We start from the raw sequence: 20,212 nt of genomic DNA on the forward strand, positions 1-20,212 counted from the left end.
ACGTTAATTCATCTAGCAATACAAGAGTGGTTCAGTGTCTATCTTAAAGGTGTAATCACCTAATTTCTTTATCATGAAAAACTGGTTTCTTATTCTGAACATATAGTCAGATTGGAATTTACATAATCACAAACATAGATAAAAATATATTAAAATATAGAATATATACATATACAATTGCATATTTTGTACACCAAAGAGGACAAAAATTGGATAGACTACAATAGAATAAGCATATAGGAAAATACATTTTTCTACATATATTATATTATTACCACATATATGTTTCGAGAGCAAAAACATATGGAAAATTGAGAAACAGGGAACAAATGAGAAAAAATGAGAGAAATGAATCTATGAAGAAAGGGAAAAATACAGTTATTCATATATTCCTTATTGTTAGTAATATTCAGATATAGGTTCTGTCATGACTAGACACCTTTTGGTGATGGCATCAAGGATGAGTTAATTAGGAACCAGCAGGGATGTTTCCATCCAACAACTGCTGATCCCCCCCCATCCAGATCCCTATCACCATCAGTTGGGGTCCGTCATTCAGACCTTTTACAAAAAGGGTACAATATCACAATTTTCGTTTAGGCCTCCTTGACCCATTGTACCTAGCTGGTATATCCACCAGGTTTCCCTTTTTGCCAATTTTGTCTGGAGACTTCCCTTTCTCTCATCAAGTTTAACATGTTCAATTCCTTTGAAGGAAAAATTCTTTAAACTAGATTTTTGACATTTTAGAAAATGGCGTGCCACACTTGAATTTGGATCTTTATTTACAATGCTTCTTTTATGTTCCAAGACACGTAGTTTTAAATTTCGCTTCGTCTTACCAACATATTTGGCTCCACATTCACATTCTAGCATATATATTACGCTACAAGTCTGACAATTTATTAGACTTTTAATTTGATAGCTCTTATTATCAGTTTGATTTTTGAAGGTAAGTCTTTCCTTACTGGCAAATTGGCATACTGAGCATCTGGAGCATGGAAAAAAACCCTTTGATGATCCTAACCATGTGGCATCATTGACAGGTGCTGGAAGAAAACTTGGTGCTAATCTTGATTTTAATGTTTGGGCTCTTTTGAAGATCACTTGGGGTTGTGATGGTATTACCTTCCCAAGGATCGGATCAAGAGATAAAATGACCCAATGTTTTTTAAGAATCCTTTTAATTTCACCACTTTTATCATTATATTTGGTTACAAAAGGTACAAAAAAAATCATCATTTGAAAACATGGGCTCCCTTTTTTTGTACTTCAATAACTCTTTTCTTGGGATGTTATTCGCTCTAGCTACACTGTCTTTAATTAGTTTTTCTGGATACTTCTTTTCCTCGAATCTTTTGCCATATATCTCACTCTGCTCAAAAAACTTTGTGTCTTCCTGGCAGTTACGCCTTAATCTGACAAACTGAGAAAATGGTATATTTGTCTTCCATTTATCCAAATGGCAGCTCTCAAAGTGGACATAGCTGTTACTGTCAACACTTTTAATATATGTATATGTATTAATCTGTTTATTATCAGAATTACATTTTGAGGTGTCAAGGACTAAATCAAGGAACTCTATCTTCTCTTTTTGAAAGTTAGACGTAAATCTTAAATTCATGTCATTTTCATGTAGATACTTGACAAAATCACCAAATTCAATTGGGGTCCCCCCCCAAATTATTAGCACATCGTCAATGTATCTTTTGAACATTTTTATATGATGAAAGAATGGGTTCGTCAAAACATCAAAAATAAATTTATGCTCCCAAATTCCTAAATACAGGCAGGCAAAACTTGGCGCAAAGGGCGTGCCCATTGCTGTGCCGCACCTCTGCACCAAGTATTGCTCCTGAAACCTGAAAAAATTATTTTTCAATATATACCGCATACAATCAACAATAAATTCTCTTTTTTCCTGTTTCAAATTAACATCTTTGAGAAGGAACTCATTGACTGCACTTAATCCCTTTTCATGAGGAATGCTGGTGTACAATGCCTCTATATCTATTGTACACCAGCTAAAAGAGGGGTCCCACTCAGTCTCATCAAGTACCTTCAGAATTTGTGTCGAATCTTTTACATATGTGTCTAATTTTGTAACATAATCCTTTATACACAGGTCCACAAATTCCGAAAGTTTCGAGGTGGCGGAGCCGATCCCCGATATTATTGGGCGACCTGGGGGGTTAATTAATGTCTTATGCAATTTCGGAAGATAATAGAAAATTGGCATTCTAGGTGAATCAACCAACAAATATTCCAACTCATTTTCAGAAATAGAACCATCTCTATAGCCTTTTCTGAGCATGGCATTAATTTCAGAAACCATTTTGTCTGTTAAATCTGTCTTTACCTTCTCATATGTTTTTTCATCATCTAAAATTCGCCAAGCCTCTTTTAAATAATCATCTTTATTTAACACAACAACTCCTCCACCTTTGTCTGCGTTTTTTAGAATTATGGATTCATTTTTCTCTAGATCTTTCATTGCTTTTATTTCATGATTACTCAAATTCTTTGTTTTATTATGTGATTTTTGTCCCAGATCATTCAGATCTTTTTTTATTAAATCAAAAAATGTATCAACATAATTCCCTCTTGATTCGATGGGATAAAAGGATGATTTTTTCTTTAATTTTGTCAGGGATATGTTCTCACCTTCTAGAGGTTCTACATTATCTATTTTTTTAGTTGATTTTAAGAAATGGCGCTTCAGTGTCATGTTACGTATAAATTTATTAGCGTCAATAAACAAGTCGAAGTCCTTAGGACCTTCACTGGGTGCAAAATTTAGCCCTCTTTTTAAGAGATTTATATCTTCCTTTTTAAGGGTATAGTTAGACAAATTAAAAATACCATGATTTATCGATTGATCCCCCCTCTCCACCTTTTTCCGTTTTCCTCCTCTCTGTCCCCGTCGTGTACCTCTTTTTTTCTTTTTTTGTGGGCAGGGGCTCTCCTGTCGGGTGTCCCTCCAGTTTGACCTGAAACTTCTTTTTGGGAATTTTTCTTTGTTGGAGAAATTTCTCTGTCTCTCGTTTTTTTGAACCTGTGGGGATTCTATTTTATCGTATCTGTTTGACAAAGATAATTCAAATCTACCTTCTCTCTCTCTATTTTCCTCTCTTCTGTAGTTCCTTCTATATGGTACCTGTTTCCATGAATTATTTTCACCATTTTTCACTCTCTCTCTGTAGTTTGACCAATTTCTTATTTTATCATTCTTATAATCCATTAGGTCCCTTTTAAATTTTGAAACTTTTGTCTCTATTATATCCTTCTCCAATTTATCCACTTTAATGTCAATTGATTTTTTAATCTCTCTATAGTCCTCCAGATTTTTTATTGGTTCTATTTTTACCAACAATGTACTCATTTCATTATCCAATTCAGTAAGTTCCCTTTTTCTTTCAAGGACTATTAATTTCATAAGCTCCTTTGAGCAATTATCTAGAATATTGAACCAGTTTTCCTTAAATTCTGCTCTTTCATTACCAAAAGTGGGGTTTTTATGAATCCTAAGACCCCTCGGGATCCGTCCCACCTCTAAATAGTTTTCTATAGAGGTGACCTCCCAGCTTAGTCTCATTTCTTTAATTAGGAGTTTTTCCTGATAATCACAAATGGATTCAATATCCATGTCCTCACCTGTGATTTTCACCGTCCCCCCTTGGGTTTTTTTTAAACAGTCATTAAAAATCCTATGACATTCATCACTCCGCTTTGTTCTATATTCAGAGCGTGACATTGCTGCTATAAACACTTAAAAACTGTAGAAAACAAATAACAACAAATAATAATAATAAAAAGTTCAATCAGTGAAGAATCTTTCTACATACAATCGCTGCTGCAGGATTTTAGGAAGTCCACAATCTGCAAAAACAAGTATCCTTAAAGCGCTGATTGTCTGTAGATCACAAATATCCTCCAGGAGATATTGATTACAGGCTTGTGCTGCACTCCTTACACAGGGCTCTTCCAACTAGCCCAAGCTGCATGTGTAGAAAAGAAAGAAAGGAGGCGCACCATAGTGTAGTATTTAAGGTTTTAAAACAACAATCCTTTACTGATGGATAAAAAACACTCACAAGAAAAGATGTGCTATATCACTATAACACAATTTTCGCATAAAACATGATAGGTATATCACCGCATTGGTAGCAAACACGTTTTCTCTTGTCAGCCTTGCTCCTGGACCCCGCTGCGTCACAGCGTCACCGCGTCACAGCCAGCGTCCTCTCAGTTCCGCCCAAACGCGTTTCGTCCTATAGGGACTTCGTCAGTGGGTGTGTTTAAGTCACAGACCTCGTGCATATTTATAGCAGTACTGATTGGTGCTTGTTAATATCGCATCATTAGGAGCATTGCCTTATGGGAGTGCCGGGTGTTGTTTCTCTCACTAGAGGCTAGACAGACTATTTGCAATGATTGTTACGTTAATATAGTATATATAGTAATGATAACGGCGGCCATTTTGTGGGTGATTTTGTCCCCAATCAATGCGGCGGCCATTTTTAAAAACGAACAAAATTCATATATAAACTATTTATTTCTAGCATGGCATTTCAATTAGGCAGCATCCTTTAGCTATTTAACTATTGCACCAATACTTGTAATATACATCAATCATTACATTATATATACATAATTTCATAAAACAACACATATAAGATACAAAATACAAAAATATAAAAATAAAAAATACAAGAATAGTGAATCTTCATACAATTTCATTTGTCACGTTAATTCATCTAGCAATACAAGAGTGGTTCAGTGTCTATCTTAAAGGTGTAATCACCTAATTTCTTTATCATGAAAAACTGGTTTCTTATTCTGAACATATAGTCAGATTGGAATTTACATAATCACAAACATAGATAAAAATATATTAAAAATATATATATATATATATCACAAAGGGCTCCTGCCCCGCTTAGTCACCTTGACCTGGGTGCCCGCTTGTCACTGGGAGTAACCCCGGTGCATAAATACCATTTAGAAAAATAGCGTCACTCCAGGTACTTAGAAAATAAATCTTTTACTGTGCGATGTCCTGAAGACGGGCTTCGGCCCGAAACACTGTAGACATCGCACAGTAAAAGATTTATTTTCTAAGTACCTGGAGCGACGCTATTTTTCTAAATGGTATATATATATATATATATATATATATATATATATATATATATATATATATATATATATACGTGCTCTCTGTGCTCCGGCACTCTGGAAACCCCTTGGGCTAACTTGCCCTGGTGCCCTCAAGGAGGAATAGTCATCCCAACAATAAGACTGCTGTTTGGCAAGCGGCACTCAGGGTCTGACAATGGCGTGGTAGAAGGTAAAAAAGTACTTTATTGAAGACTCAATGTTTCGGGGATCCTTGACTCTTCAATGAAGCATGTTTTTTGCCTTCTACCACGCCATTGTCAGACCCTGAGTGCCGCTTGCCAAACAGCACAGTCATATATATATATATATATATATATATATATATATATATATATATATGCAATATAGGAAGCGGCACTCGGAGTCTGAGTTATATTTTCATGTCACAGGATCCTGTGATATGAAAATATATAAAAATATTAAGTTTTGACGGTACTTGTGTAGTTTCACGGCGCCAGCGAGTGTAGCGAGCCATCAAGCCCGCAGCGGGGCTCGGTATATATATATATATATATGTGTGTGTGTATATGAAAACATGAGAGAGGGCCATGCTCGTGAGAGTTCACATTCTAAAGGGGATAATATAGCCTGAATAATATCGCCTAGTATGTACGCCGTACATCGTTAAAGACCCACTCCCTCATCCATACATGTCCAATTTTCTGTTGAGCTACATTATGCAATTTGTTAGAATTGCAGTTATAGTTATCCTATCTGCGTGTTAACGTTATTTAATTATATGCTAATATTTTTATAATCTATGTGAAGTCTGGTACAGGTACAACAAAGATTTTCTGGCACCTGATGGTCTGGAACCTCTTTTAGGGGGTTATTCTAGTTCACTCTTTCTGACAAATTCCTTCTTAGATGGACAAAACCATGTGCACTGCAGGGGGTCAGATGTAAAATGTGCAGAGAGAATTAGATTTGGGTGAGTTATTTTGTTTCTGTGCAGGGAAAATGCTGACTGCTTTATTTTTGCACTGCAATATAGATCTCACTTTGAAGTAAAACCCCACCCAAATCTAATTCTCTCTGCACAAGTTACATCTGCCCCACCTGCAGTGCACATGGTTTTGTCCATCTAAGAAGGAATTTGTCAGAAAGAGTGAACTAGAATAACCCCCTTAATCCGGACACATCAGGTGCTGGGGGAATTTAGGCTATGGGAGGGTTTAGGCTAAGGGAAGGAGCCATGCTACAGGGGTACAGAGGACGTGACAATCTAACAGACAGACTGCAGGGGAAACACGCTGAGGTGAGAAAGATGGGTGCAGAGAGTGTTGCACTGTGGGGGAAACCTATGGGATGCTACATGTACCATGTTATTTTATTGTTACATCCCATCTTGTAACATATCTACTATATGCATAAATAGAATATATATATATATATATATATATATATATATCGTTTGCTACATTAGATTTGCATAGCACGAGTGCAGCTGTTATTATCAATTTACTTATTTGGTTTGGGATGGGATGTCTTTTAAGCAGTAGGTGTACAGGTACCTGTCCACTGTCCTCAGGTTTAATCTTGTGCTGTTTCTTAGGTGCCTATTTATCAACAATAGCCACTGCAGGATGTGATTACACTGGGCCAATGTATAAAATGAATGATTGCAGGATAAGGGTGTGAGGGTTTAGACTGCTGTGGAAGGTGTTTTTAGGTTTACTAACCTGACTTCTAAAATTGAGCCCGGCAGTCTGGATGTCCTCTTCTCTTTCTGTCTTCCCAGCATTTATTGTCTAGTTTCAATTAATTTCCCAATCATTTTTCATTGAGGTTTTAAAAGGAAACAGGTGCTCTTTGATCTGTCAGTCTTTTCCAATTACTGTGTGCTAGAAGTTGGCAGAGGTTGTTTAAAGCTGGGCACCCATTAGACGACACAGCAAAGGATGTAATGTGGTCAACCTTGAACTCCCTGGCAAACAATATAGTGCATACACACTAAACAAGTTTACAAACAATATTGTTCAGTGGCCACATCTAGGAGTATGTTGCGAATAGTCAATATTTGCATGTACAGCCTACAGAGGGGGGTCATGCATGGTTAATGATATCGTGTGTACACACTAGACAATATTCCCCAAAAAATAGTTACAAATATTTTTATGGTGCATATCGTTTGCAAAATGGTTTCATGTGTACCCAGCTTTACAGCTTCAGAAAAGTGAATGGAAGCAGGGTGTCTTTATATTAACAGAAACCATGCAGAAGGTACTTTGCTGGGAAATCCGCTGGTGTATTTTGGTAAGCTGCACATAACATATAGTATAGTTGCATGGACCCACAATGTTGGTGACACAAAGTGGTCAGGACTCAGAGGTTTATGCTAGTTGTTTATCTGAGATTTTAGTAGGAACTGTAATAAACTAAGGTAACAGACTGATCCTTTTTTTCCCTAATCCTACAGCAACCTTTGTGGAGTCTGGGTGTTTTTGGTGATTGCACAGCAACTGCATCATTGCCCTTCATTTAGACTAAGAGACCTAGGGGTAGATGCATGAAGCAGTGGTAAGGGAGAAGTGACCCATGACAACCAATCAGCTGCTCTGTACAATTTTATATTATGCAAATTATAGACATTACTTTAGTGCTGACTGGTTGCCATGGGCCACTTCTCATCTGGTTTCCTTCTCCTCCCTTATCACTGCTTCATAAATCTACCACTCAGTCACACAAAGATATACAATCATTTTTCAGCAAAAAAAAAACTCGCAAAATCTGTTTCAGAGCCTTGCATGACCTGGTGTGCCAAGAATGGCTGTGCAGCAAGAGTGCAGCAGAAATGTATGAGGATATATTTATATTTGGGAGACCAAACTCCTAATAATGTCAACAAACGTGGTGGTGAAATACTTGATGACATGTTAAGGTTGCCTGGGAGGTAGGTAGGCTCTGTTTGGTGACTCTTTCCATTTTAAACTTTGTATATACATATCTCTGAGAACTTTTACTGTGACAACGATGATGGTAGTGTGACAATGGATGGATATTGTGGTAGTCAGTGCCTTGTAGAGTTAAAACCCTGGAATTGGGATGTGACTATAACCCCTTGGTAATGCCTCTTTCATTGTATGATATGCAAATTAATATTTCTGGTAGTGAGGTTACCAGGTTGCACCAGACAGTGGTAAATACTTGCCTACCCTCCCAGAATGGCCGTGAGGGTCCCGCAAATCGGTTCGGCCCCCCCGGGAAGGTGGGCAAGTCTCCCGCATTTTAGCAGGAGCCCCGGCTCCCCCACAGTAATAAACTCTGAATTTTCGCAGGGAGGGGGCAGGGCTAAAATGATGCGATTCGTGTCATTTTAGCCCCTCCCCCATCCATGGACCCATAAATTGATGCTGCTGCCAGTCATGGGGGCGGGGCTTGGTGACATCAGTCTCACCCCGCCCCCCTTTCACTCCTCTCCGGGCTTCTCCCCGAGAGGAGTTTTACAAAGTCGGCAAGTATGTAGTGGTAGCATTCCAAAGTATAATAAAGAAGGATACACCCAAAGAAGACAGTTTACATCAAAGGCAACCTTAACAAGATAGCAGAAATTCTACCACACTTGTTGGCTTCGTTATGAGCCCTGTCTTACCAAGATACACTGGGTAACCTTAGTGATTACACTCCATGACATCGGTTGGTTTTCAGTGCCTTTCAGATGCATCGGTTTGCAGATATTTTTAAACGAGCTTTCTTTCAAAATGAAAGTGATAATGGAGTTGTAGGCAGTTTGTGTGTGTGAAAGGACTCATAAACACTAGTTTTACACCGATTTGCAGGGACGGCACAGTCACTGGCCAGCAGCCAGGCAAATCAGTGGATATTTCTGGCTGTAACCCAGCAGCTGAGCCGTGTCCGTGCAGTGTGAAAGGACACACTTACTTCAGTAGCTTTCACACTGCACGGACATGGCCCGGGTGCAAGGTTACAGCCAGAAATATCCTCCGATTTGCCCGGCTGTCGAGCCATGTCCATGCTATCCCCGCAACTCCGTTAAAAGCTAGTGTTTATTATAGTCCTTTCACACATGAACCGCCTACAACTCCATTATCACTTTCATTTTGAAAGAAAGCTTGTTTAAAACCGATGCATCCGAAAGGCACTGACAACCGGCTAAACAACGGACAGATTATGAATACTTTTTTTTCCGGACGGTCAAAACTGGTGTGTGAAAGGGCCCTTACAGTTTCCTGTAACATGTGCTGTTAATAAGGATTTGGGTGGGAGCAATAATAGACAGCCGCAAGAAGGGCCATCTCAGGGCAAACAGCTGTCATTCCAAAGCAAATCACAAGGTACTTGTACTGTATTGGGATGCACTTAAAAAAAAAAAAAGGGGGATTTTGTGTGCAGGTCTAAGCAATACTGTAGAAACAGGGGTGCTCATGAACTGCTTGTCCTTAAAGTTTTGGCATTCCCTCAGCAGTGATTACACAGCATATCACTTGTGTACTAAAACACAGGTATAGCGGAGACCATACAAAGAACTAAGTATATGGATAAGTCGGTCTTTCATTAAGCAAGTCAACTCCTATAAAGGAGTCGTGTTTTTTTCCCCCACATATATGGAAGGAATTAAGGACAGATGGATCAAGCTTCCATGACACAGGCTGGATTTGAAAAATTACATATACAGTAGGAGCCGATTGGCTGGTTGTTTATCGCTTTTCATTTTATCACTTTTGAAGCTTGATACATCTGGCCCTGAGTCTGTTCTTTTATGGCACAAATAATAAATAAAAAAGCACAAAAATTAACTTATGTACTGTACATGCTGACCGCGTTTAAAGTCGGGCCTGTTCTTTCGATCTGCACCTTCAATGCTTTTGGTAAAGACAGCATTAAATAGGTACCCACCGCTATTTTCACCATCCGAAATAGCGGCAGCGATTTTAAACCTCCCTAATTGTAGTAATTAGTATTTCAGTCAGTTTGATTTTACCATCTGTACTCAAGCATGTATACTATTAAATTGGATTGATAGGTGACCCAGAGGACAAAGACTGTGAAACCCTGACTTTGGGCATTGGTATAATCAGTTTGGCATAAATAGGGGAACAGGGGAGTCAAACACATGCAGCTTCTTTTTGAGATGTATATATTGCCATTCCCTATAACAAACCTAGGAGTTCATAGCAAGTTTTTATATCACTATATTATATAACAAAGTGATCATTCCCTAGGGGCTTTGGTAAAACAAAGGGCTGTTATGAAACATGGTGATAAACACATTGTGCGATTTTGAGCTGAAGGCAGATCGTTTTACCATTTGAGTTGCTTTCAGCTCAAAAGCCACGGCTTTTGTACGTATGTACGGGGCAGCCACCATCGCTTGTATTACCAGCAGATGATCAACGGGCTGGACAGCTTGTCCTGCTATGGAAAGTTGTCCACCCCTGTGAACCATAGCTGGCAAGGGGGAAAAGTTTATAATTGTAACTTTAGGAAAAGGTTTATATAACCTATAGTATTACAGGTTGGATGCTGGATGAAGTCTCAACAGTCAGGATTCAGACAGTAAGTATACAGACATCGGAATCCTGTTAAAAATACCCAACAGTCGTGACGCCAACTGACAGGGACTATTCTCCCTTGTGGAATCCATAACCCCCTAGCAGGGCTGGGCAGTTGCGGCCCTCCAGATGTTGAGGAACTACACATCCCAGCATGCCTTGCATCAGTTTCAGCATGGCCACATAGCAAAAATAATGCAAAGCATCCTGGGATATGTAGTTCCTCAACATCTGGAGGGCCGCAATTGCCCAGCCCTGCCCTAGAGGGAAAATAGAGCCACTGAGCCTCTAGGGGGTTTCTTTGCAATTGCCTTCCCTTTTGAAACACCGGCAGTCGGGATTCCGATGTCGGTATGACGACTGTCATAATCCCAACTGCTGGGCCAGCATACCACACCCTACAGCAGTGGTAGCCAACCCTAGCCCTCGAGAGCTACCAACAGTTCACATTTTCCAGACAACCTAGCTGCTGCACAGCTGCACTCATTAATCACTGACACATTTTAAAAGATACCCAGATGGAGCTAATTAGCTCACTTGTGATTCTGTGAGGAGACCTGCAAAACATGCACTGTTGGTAGCTCTCGAGGACTAGGGTTGGCTACCCCAGCCCTACAGGTTGTAAGCAGCCCATACACACTGCGATGCCGGGCTGTCCGTTCTGTGCTTTGAGGTGCGCGCTCCCGCGGCACCTCATCGTACAGTACAAAAAGTATGTGCTTGCACATACTTTTTGTACTTCAGTTTCATCAAATTGCATCGCATTGCATGTACAACGGATGCACATGCAATGCAATGTGATCCGTGCTATTGAAGCCCACAACGCACGCCCGCATCGGGGCGTGTATGGGCTGCTAGCCACCTACCAGTGACTAGAAAAATGAGCGAGTGATAATTTGCACAAAATGTCCAACTCCACGTTCAGTTTTTTCAAAATAGTGGATGTCCTCAATGTTTATCAATTTCTCCCAACAATGTTACATGTGGAAAAAAGAAATTAATAAAATGCAACAATTAACCCAGCTCTTGCAATCTACTTCTAATATATGTACAGGGAAAAAAGTGGGTGATTTTGAAATGTGCAAAAGAGTGCTTACACATATCTTACATGAGACATGGTGTATTCAAAAGGACGAGGGTTGTGAATTAGGAGGGGTACCAAAAGGTAACCACTAATTCACTTGCCTGGCGCTCCAATAAAAATAGATATAATGGTGCTATATTTTATACACCTATTACGCAAAAAACCAGCTGCTGCACGTGTTAAATGAGCTCGCTAGGCTCATATATAGACAAAACTTAGGGGGGGGATTTCAACACAATTGCGCTGCTGGGTATAGTAAATTAAGAACTCCAAGTCAAGTATGGGTATGACCAGAAAGGAATGAGACTGGACACGCTTGTAGAAATTAATATTTTATAAATGTAAAAAATTATTCAACCACATATACATATACAATAACACTAAAATATATATAAAAGCATATTAGGAATAAATCTTGAATAGTGAGGTGTCTCCAAGGTGGGGTAGATTCCCAATAATAGGGTTTAACTCAGTTCCGAAGAGATAGATAAAGCGCTATATTATACAGTCATGAATTATGGATGCCCGATTAGCATGTAGACAAACATGCACTAGGTGGTAAGGCAGTTCTTATTTGTAAAATAGGATAATTTTTCTCACCCAGATGATTGTAGGTAACGGGGAGCCAAATAGGTGTTTGTTTAGCTCAACCCAGGTATCCCTCCAGGAGGCAGGGACAAGACCGGAGAACGCTGTATGTAAAGCGGCTGTAGTGATTGCGCTCAGTAGCGCTCCGTGGCGTTAGTAGCCTGTGGCCCCTTGTAAGATGATCCGGGGGACTTAACACGGTCACAGCTTGTGTTTGCAGATGCTCGTCGGAGCTGTTTAGGACGGTAGCTGAGTTGGCAATCTGCCGGTGGCCGCGTGAGACGCCGGCTTTGAATTAGCGGCAAACGCTGGGAGTCAGCTGTGCGCTGTGCGGCTGGAGACTGGGTCGGAAGTGAAGCCTTGGAGACACGTCTGTATTGCGTCAACGCGTTTCGTACCCTCACAGGACGGGAACTTTTTCAAGACAAGTACTGACCCACTGTGTGGGAGCTTTATTTAAAGGGCTAATTCGATCAGAAACAATCATTAAATTAAATACAAAACTTAGAAAACTTAAAAAACAAGCGCGTCCAGAATGATACAATATAATATTGTCTATACATCACAATATTCTCCGTTAAGGGAGTAATTAACAAGTGTCATTTATCATCAGGAAAATCTTCTTTTAGCATATAAGAGAGTAACTCTCTTATATGCTAAAAGAAGATTTTCCTGATGATAAATGACACTTGTTAATTACTCCCTTAACGGAGAATATTGTGATGTATAGACAATATTATATTGTATCATTCTGGACGCGCTTGTTTTTTAAGTTTTCTAAGTTTTGTATTTAATTTAATGATTGTTTCTGATCGAATTAGCCCTTTAAATAAAGCTCCCACACAGTGGGTCAGTACTTGTCTTGAAAAAGTTCCCGTCCTGTGAGGGTACGAAACGCGTTGACGCAATACAGACGTGTCTCCAAGGCTTCACTTCCGACCCAGTCTCCAGCCGCACAGCGCACAGCTGACTCCCAGCGTTTGCCGCTAATTCAAAGCCGGCGTCTCACGCGGCCACCGGCAGATTGCCAACTCAGCTACCGTCCTAAACAGCTCCGACGAGCATCTGCAAACACAAGCTGTGACCGTGTTAAGTCCCCCGGATCATCTTACAAGGGGCCACAGGCTACTAACGCCACGGAGCGCTACTGAGCGCAATCACTACAGCCGCTTTACATACAGCGTTCTCCGGTCTTGTCCCTGCCTCCTGGAGGGATACCTGGGTTGAGCTAAACAAACACCTATTTGGCTCCCCGTTACCTACAATCATCTGGGTGAGAAAAATTATCCTATTTTACAAATAAGAACTGCCTTACCACCTAGTGCATGTTTGTCTACATGCTAATCGGGCATCCATAATTCATGACTGTATAATATAGCGCTTTATCTATCTCTTCGGAACTGAGTTAAACCCTATTATTGGGAATCTACCCCACCTTGGAGACACCTCACTATTCAAGATTTATTCCTAATATGCTTTTATATATATTTTAGTGTTATTGTATATGTATATGTGGTTGAATAAATTTTTACATTTATAAAATATTAATTTCTACAAGCGTGTCCAGTCTCATTCCTTTCTGGTCATACCCATACTTGACTTGGAGTTCTTAATTTACTATACCCAGCAGCGCAATTGTGTTGAAATCCCCCCCCTAAATGGTGTATTCAAACCCATAAAGGTCTCTTTATGTCACGCCCCTCACCACGTGTAGAGGGATTTAAATAAGGATAGTTGATGCTCACACTTTTGCTTACATATATATTGCTTGATGATACTCGCATCAAGGTATCTTTCTTGTGTGTTTGTATCCTCAAATCTCCATATATTTCATGCATGTATCATATGGAAAAGGAGGGAAAACACTCCCATAGTGGATTATAAAATATATTTAATAAAATCACAAAACACACAGTAAAAATGTAAATGAGGATAACTTCATACCAGATGCTCGGGAAAGGATGTCCGAAAAAAGCCAGAAAGAAAGATGGAACCCGGGTGGTCTTAAAAGCCGAATATGGACACCTTCCCTTGCTCCAGTAGTTTGGATTACCTCAACTCCTCCAACATGTTTCGATGTCGGCTGATGTCTTTTTCAAGGTGGAGTCTGTTCTATCAGCTTACTTCTTTTATCCCCCTGTAGCGGAAGTCCTGCCTTAGGGTGTGTATGAGTTCTATGCTATCTGTAAATCAGAAGCTTGTGAGTGCCTAGTAACCAGGAGACACTGCTGCGTCATCCCCGGAAGTGTCATTTTCTGCCGAGAAAAGCCGGAAATAGGCGAGCTCCAAGCCGGAAATAGGCGAGCTCCCGGCCGGAGCTCGACTATTTCCACCCTCAACTAGTGGCCACACCCCTTTCTCACCGCTCGGCGGCCGGGACATTGAACCCCTACTGCAGAGCTCAAGTCGAGCAAAGCGAGAAGAATAATAAAATAATGAGAAGTTTGGTACTTATGTAATATCTGGGCTCCTGCTGCGCTCGCCACACTATATAAAATCAACTCCATGCGTAGTTGGATAGTGGGGGTATGAAAAAATGGGGTGCATTTAACATGGGAGCCCAGATAGTACAGAAGTACTAGAAGTTTAATGAGAAGAATAATAAAATACATTACAATCGGTTATATTAGGATTTTAGAGGGAAAAAAAAAAGGGATGGCGCCACCAAAATATCCGGAAAGTACGGATCCACGACTTCTGGGTTCCATCTTTCTTTCTGACTGTTTTCGGACATCCTTACCTCAGGATCTGGTATGAGGTTATCCTCATTTATATTTTTACTGTGTGTTTTGTGATTTTATTAAATATATTTTTTAATGCACTATGGGAGTGTTTTCTCTCCTTTTCCATATGATACATGCATGAAATATATGGAGATTTGAGGATACAAACACACAAGGAAGATACCTTGATGCGAGTGTCATCAAGCGATATATATGTAAGCAAAAGTATGAGCATCAACTATCCTTATTTAAATCCCTCTACACTTGGTGAGGGGAGTGACCTAAAGATACTTTTATGGTTTTTGAATACACCATGTCTCACGTAAGATATGTGTAAGCACTCTTTTGCACATTTCAAAATCACCCACTTTTTTCCCTGTACATATATTGGAAGAAGTAGATTGCAAGTGCTGGGTTGATTGTGGCATTTTATTCATTTATTTTTTTCCACATGTAACATTTGCCGTTGGGAGAAATTGATAAACATCGAGAATATCCTCTATTTTGAAAAAACTGAATGTGGAGTTGGACATTTTGCGCAAGTTATCACTCACTCTAGTCACGTTACATATTTGGCAGTGTTTTTAGCGCTGTTGTGTTGTGGTGATTTGCAGCAATAAGTAGCGCCGGTTCTCCAACACATTTCCATTGCTATGTACACTTACCAGTGTTCGAGTCTGTAGTATTTGACAGTTTAGGATACAATGCTGGATCCTCTAGAGCAGGCTTTCCCAACCACGGTCCTCAAGGCACACCAACAGTGCAGGTTTTAGTGATATCCAGGCTTCTGCACAGATGGTTTAATCAGAATCACTCAGGTACTAATTAAGTCACCTGTGCTAAAGCCTGGATATCACTAAAACCTGTACTGTTGATGTGCCTTGAGAACCGTGGTTGGGAATGCCTGCTCTAGAGCAAGGAGTGTCAATTATTTTGTTTGCTATGCAGCCACATTATAAGATTATAAACATTAGAAGAGGGCTAGAATAATATGCTAATAAGATAATATGTACAGTTACAGGAAAAGCATAACTGCAAGAAGGTTATTTCCATACACTAAGAATATGCCCATGCAGATAGAAGTGTCACTAGGCAGTGGTAGTCCCATGTTACAAAGAAGAGCATTGCTAAGCACGCCATCAGGTGCCTATGTCAGGGCTAAAGGCACTGCATCTCTGAACCAGACCAATATATTCTATGTAAGTGACAACATGTACAGTATGAACAACCATCAGAACCAGTGTCCTAATGCTTTTAATAAGTGTAATGGTTTGTATAGTACCTTATTGGCATAAATAATGTTGAATGCATGGACCAAGGTGTATTAACTAGATTTCTAAAGGTCCATACACACTGGGCGGCTTTCCTCCTGCTCGGCGCCGACGGAGGGGACAGGACGGCTTTGCATAGTGCAGTACTATGCAAAGCTATCCTCAAAGCCATTCATCTGCTGGTATTACCAGCCAATGAGCAGCTTTCCCAGCGATGTTGCGGGAGCGCGCAGAAGAGCTCATCGCTGGGGCATACACACTGGGCGGCTTTGAGCTGAAAGCCACTCAAACAGGCTGTTTTGAGAGGCTTTCAGCTCAAAGTCGCCCAGTGTGTATGGGCCTTAAGTTTTGCTGAAGCAGTTATTAAACATAAGTAAAACAATTTAGAAGTGGTTTAAAAATACATTTAAAAAAAAAATAAAAAAGCACAAAATAATCAAGTGGTCATAATGGTCAATTACAAGGAAAAAGGGTTTATATTACTACAGAATGACAAGAACCCTGCATAGGGATTTTATCTGCTGTAACAAAAGCCTGCTGGTAAATTGGATACTGAAAAACATACATTTGTAATTGTTTAGTCTGTATTTGGGCAGTAAAAGACAATGGCAGGTATTCAATGCTGTTTGCGAGTGGTGACAGCGAGCAGGGCTTCCTGCTCGCTGTCACCACTCACCCTGACAGTATTCAACACACCCTCCGCATACGCCAATTCCCCCTCGCTTCGTTTTTTGAGCGAGGGAGAATTGGCGGATGCTGCTCCAGAAGCAGCGAGACTCGCGGCTAAAAACAGCGAGTTTTCTGCAGTAGCCGCAGGTCTCGCTGTTTTGGGGAATTCTCGCCATCCTGTGACGGCGAGGATTTCCCCAGAACTTTGAATAGAGCGAGCGGCCGGCGCGGGGGTTAAACAGCGAGGATCGCTGGTTTTCTGCAATCCTCGCTGTTTAACCCCCTCGCCGCCCGCTCGCTGCAGTATTGAATACCCCCCATTGTATTAGTGGGGGGTGTATTGGACTTTCCCTATTCACACTTAGCCCCACCCACAGCAAAAGGTTTCCTGCTATCAATTAAGGCCCAGACACAGGTCTGAGATACTTCTATTTAATCTGAATCTGGATGGCTGGGTTGTGTGCAGCTCAGTGTGTGGTGTAAAGTGTGCGGAAATATTAATAAGAATATTGGAGAGGGCAGGAGGACACCCATCTACCTTCTAATATTACCCAAAACAGACTGCTATCAACATACAACAGTGAGCTAAGGACTTCACCACTTTCAAAACATACTGAACGCACAGCTTGGACCACCCTCACTGAGCTCCCAGCCAGCAGGTTTCTAAGACCTATGCTCATAGCCAGTACTTTCTGTTCACCCTAATATAACAAGTCATATTTTCTCTGTATCAATTTAAGTGTGCCAGATTCCACATCAGTTCTCTATGCACTGTTTATGTCCCTCTACACCTGCTTCTCACACTACCTACACTAACTCTGTACTTATCTTTCTGAACTACACTGTTGTACCAGAGCCATGGTTCCTCAATCCTGTGGTATACCTTTTCACTCTGCATGCTTTCTTCCCCCTAGACCAGGCATTCCCAACCACGTTCCTCAAGGCACACCAACAGTGCAGGTTTTAGTGATATCCAGGCTTCAGCACCGATGGTTTAATCTGAATCCCTCAGATACTAATTAAGTCACCTGTGCTGAAACCTGGATATCTACAAAACCTGCACTGTTGGTGTGCCTTGAGGACCGTGGTTGGGAATGCCTGCCCTAGACTGAGCAAGGTGTGTTGTGGCATGGACCACAGTGCAGGGCTGCTAGGGGTCAAAAGGTGCAGGTGGAGGGGGGAGAGGACTACTTTGTCCATTCTCTCTACCTGCTGCCTCATGTCCTGACCCTCACTGTCAGGCTCACTTCTTGCCTCATATCTCCTTAACCTGCACCTCACGTCGTCACCGGTCTGTCTCCTCTTCCTTCTAGATTGTTCCTCCTTAGAGCAGGGTCCTCTTTCCTCCTGTTCTCACAGCACCCTTCTTGCATTTCAACTACAGCTCTCTACCTGCATCTATTCTAACTCACATCCCTATATCTCAGCTGTATTGTGTACTAAGAATTGTTAATTGTGCTCTGTTTTTTATATTCTTTCACTGTTATGTCTAGTTCTGTATACCTTGTACTGTTCTAATGTGTTCTACATGTACGGTGCTGCGTACCACTTGTGCCTTATCAATAAAAATATAATAATAATAATAATATCACACTTAACACTCACATTTTATCTTTATTAACGCCAACTGTTTTTTTTTTTTATTTCCTTTTTTTAAGTTCTTTATTTTGTGTTTTAAAACAATAGCACAAAAGAAAAAGACTTGGTTAAGCAAGTCTCAGAACCAAGGCCCATGGCCCTGCCACTATGCCATTAGACTGCACAAACCCAGAATCCAGGTAACCTAGAAATTAATCAGGATAAGGGGATAGATAGGGGAGAAAACACCAACATGAGCACAGTCCCTGCACCTTACTCTTCTTCAGCATAGGTAAGAACAGAAGGTTACAGGAAGGCTAAAGCCCCCCCCCCCAGTACCAAACAGACTGCCACAGTGCAAGCCTTCGCAGTACTATTGGAGTAAGGGTCCAGGCCACTGTAAGGGCAGGAAATTAGTGTGAGCACACACAAACCTCCCCGATTATATACTTCTTCTACAAGGGGTTAAATGCCAGGACAGACAACAGGCAACCAACAGTTAGTTTTAAATGCAGGAAAAGACGAGAGGTATCAGGATCAAACATGAGGGGGAAAACTCCTCACCAAAGTAAACAAAAAAAGGGCCGTTAAAACCCAGTCACCTTTCATAAATGGCCTTGGCTAATGCACACTCCGCGATAACTTGTCTGTTTGCGGCCCCCTTACCTACGGATAACCCTCTACACTGGTGGCTTGTACTTCTACCTCACAGAGCCAACAGAAATCTCTCTCCTCTGGTTAACTCCCAGATAGAATACCCTTCACAATGGGACTGAGAGATTCACAGTTAGCAGCTTGATGCTACTTCTATCATATGTACAGATTGACTGAGAAATTGAATAATATCTCTAAGGAGTTCATTGGGGACTGAGCAGGGGGCTTTTGTTTTTGCACAAGCTCTCCCACTGGTGGAAGGGGTTTTGAGGAATTAGGAGGATGGGTACAGGGTCTCCCATGGTGGGGGCCTAGGGTCTAGCCTGTCGGGGCGGTGAGACAGCAGGCGGATGGGAATGACTGCACACAATCACACGGCAGATGTAGGTGACTTGCGCAGCAATAGGTACTGATGCATGGCATCAGCATCTCTCTTCAGCCAGGCAGCATTCAGCAAGATATTTTCACAACACTGCTGTACTGTGCGCTCTGCAGATGGAGCAGGATGGGCATCGAAGAATGCCTGGTGTGAAAGAGAAACAGGAGAAACATTACATCAAAAGCAGAATACATAAATCATCCAATAAAATATAATCTTTAAAATATACACCAAAAATCTCAGCATATACATCAGTTCTCTAGCTGTTATTGAAAGCCTCCCATGCTATAATGACCACCCCAGGCTTCCTTTGTAAATATAAGATCTGCGCATACCGCAAAAAAACAAACCAGATACTTTAAACAGTGTACTTTTTCTGTATTTCATTAAGTACTGCATGGGAGGCTTTCATGGCCACATTGCTTACCACGTACAAAGTTACTTGCTCTTTTATTCTGTTTTGCTCAGACCTCAGGCCCTCTGAGTGCACAGATTACATTCCCTGGGTAAATTGTACAGACCCAGAAAATCCTCCTCATTTTCCCCACCACCAAGAAATGCTGTGAAGATCA

The 20,212-nt window shown here is 40.8% G+C and overlaps 1 protein-coding gene across 1 annotated transcript in view; it reads right to left on the bottom strand.

Annotated features, from left to right (window-relative positions):
• Window positions 1–18,623: 18,623 nt before the first annotated feature.
• The window catches only part of NPEPPS (aminopeptidase puromycin sensitive), a 75,908-nt gene continuing 74,319 nt past the window's right edge, over window positions 18,624–20,212 (bottom strand). The window contains exon 23 of the mRNA XM_083147113.1: window positions 18,624–19,784. Coding sequence (XP_083003239.1) covers window positions 19,632–19,784 — 153 coding nt within the window. The 3' untranslated portion in view covers window positions 18,624–19,631. The remainder of the gene's footprint in view (window positions 19,785–20,212) is intronic.

This window comes from Crinia signifera, chromosome 6 (genome assembly GCF_055691185.1).
Source record: "Crinia signifera chromosome 6, ASM5569118v1, whole genome shotgun sequence".
Taxonomy (NCBI): domain Eukaryota; kingdom Metazoa; phylum Chordata; class Amphibia; order Anura; family Myobatrachidae; genus Crinia; species Crinia signifera.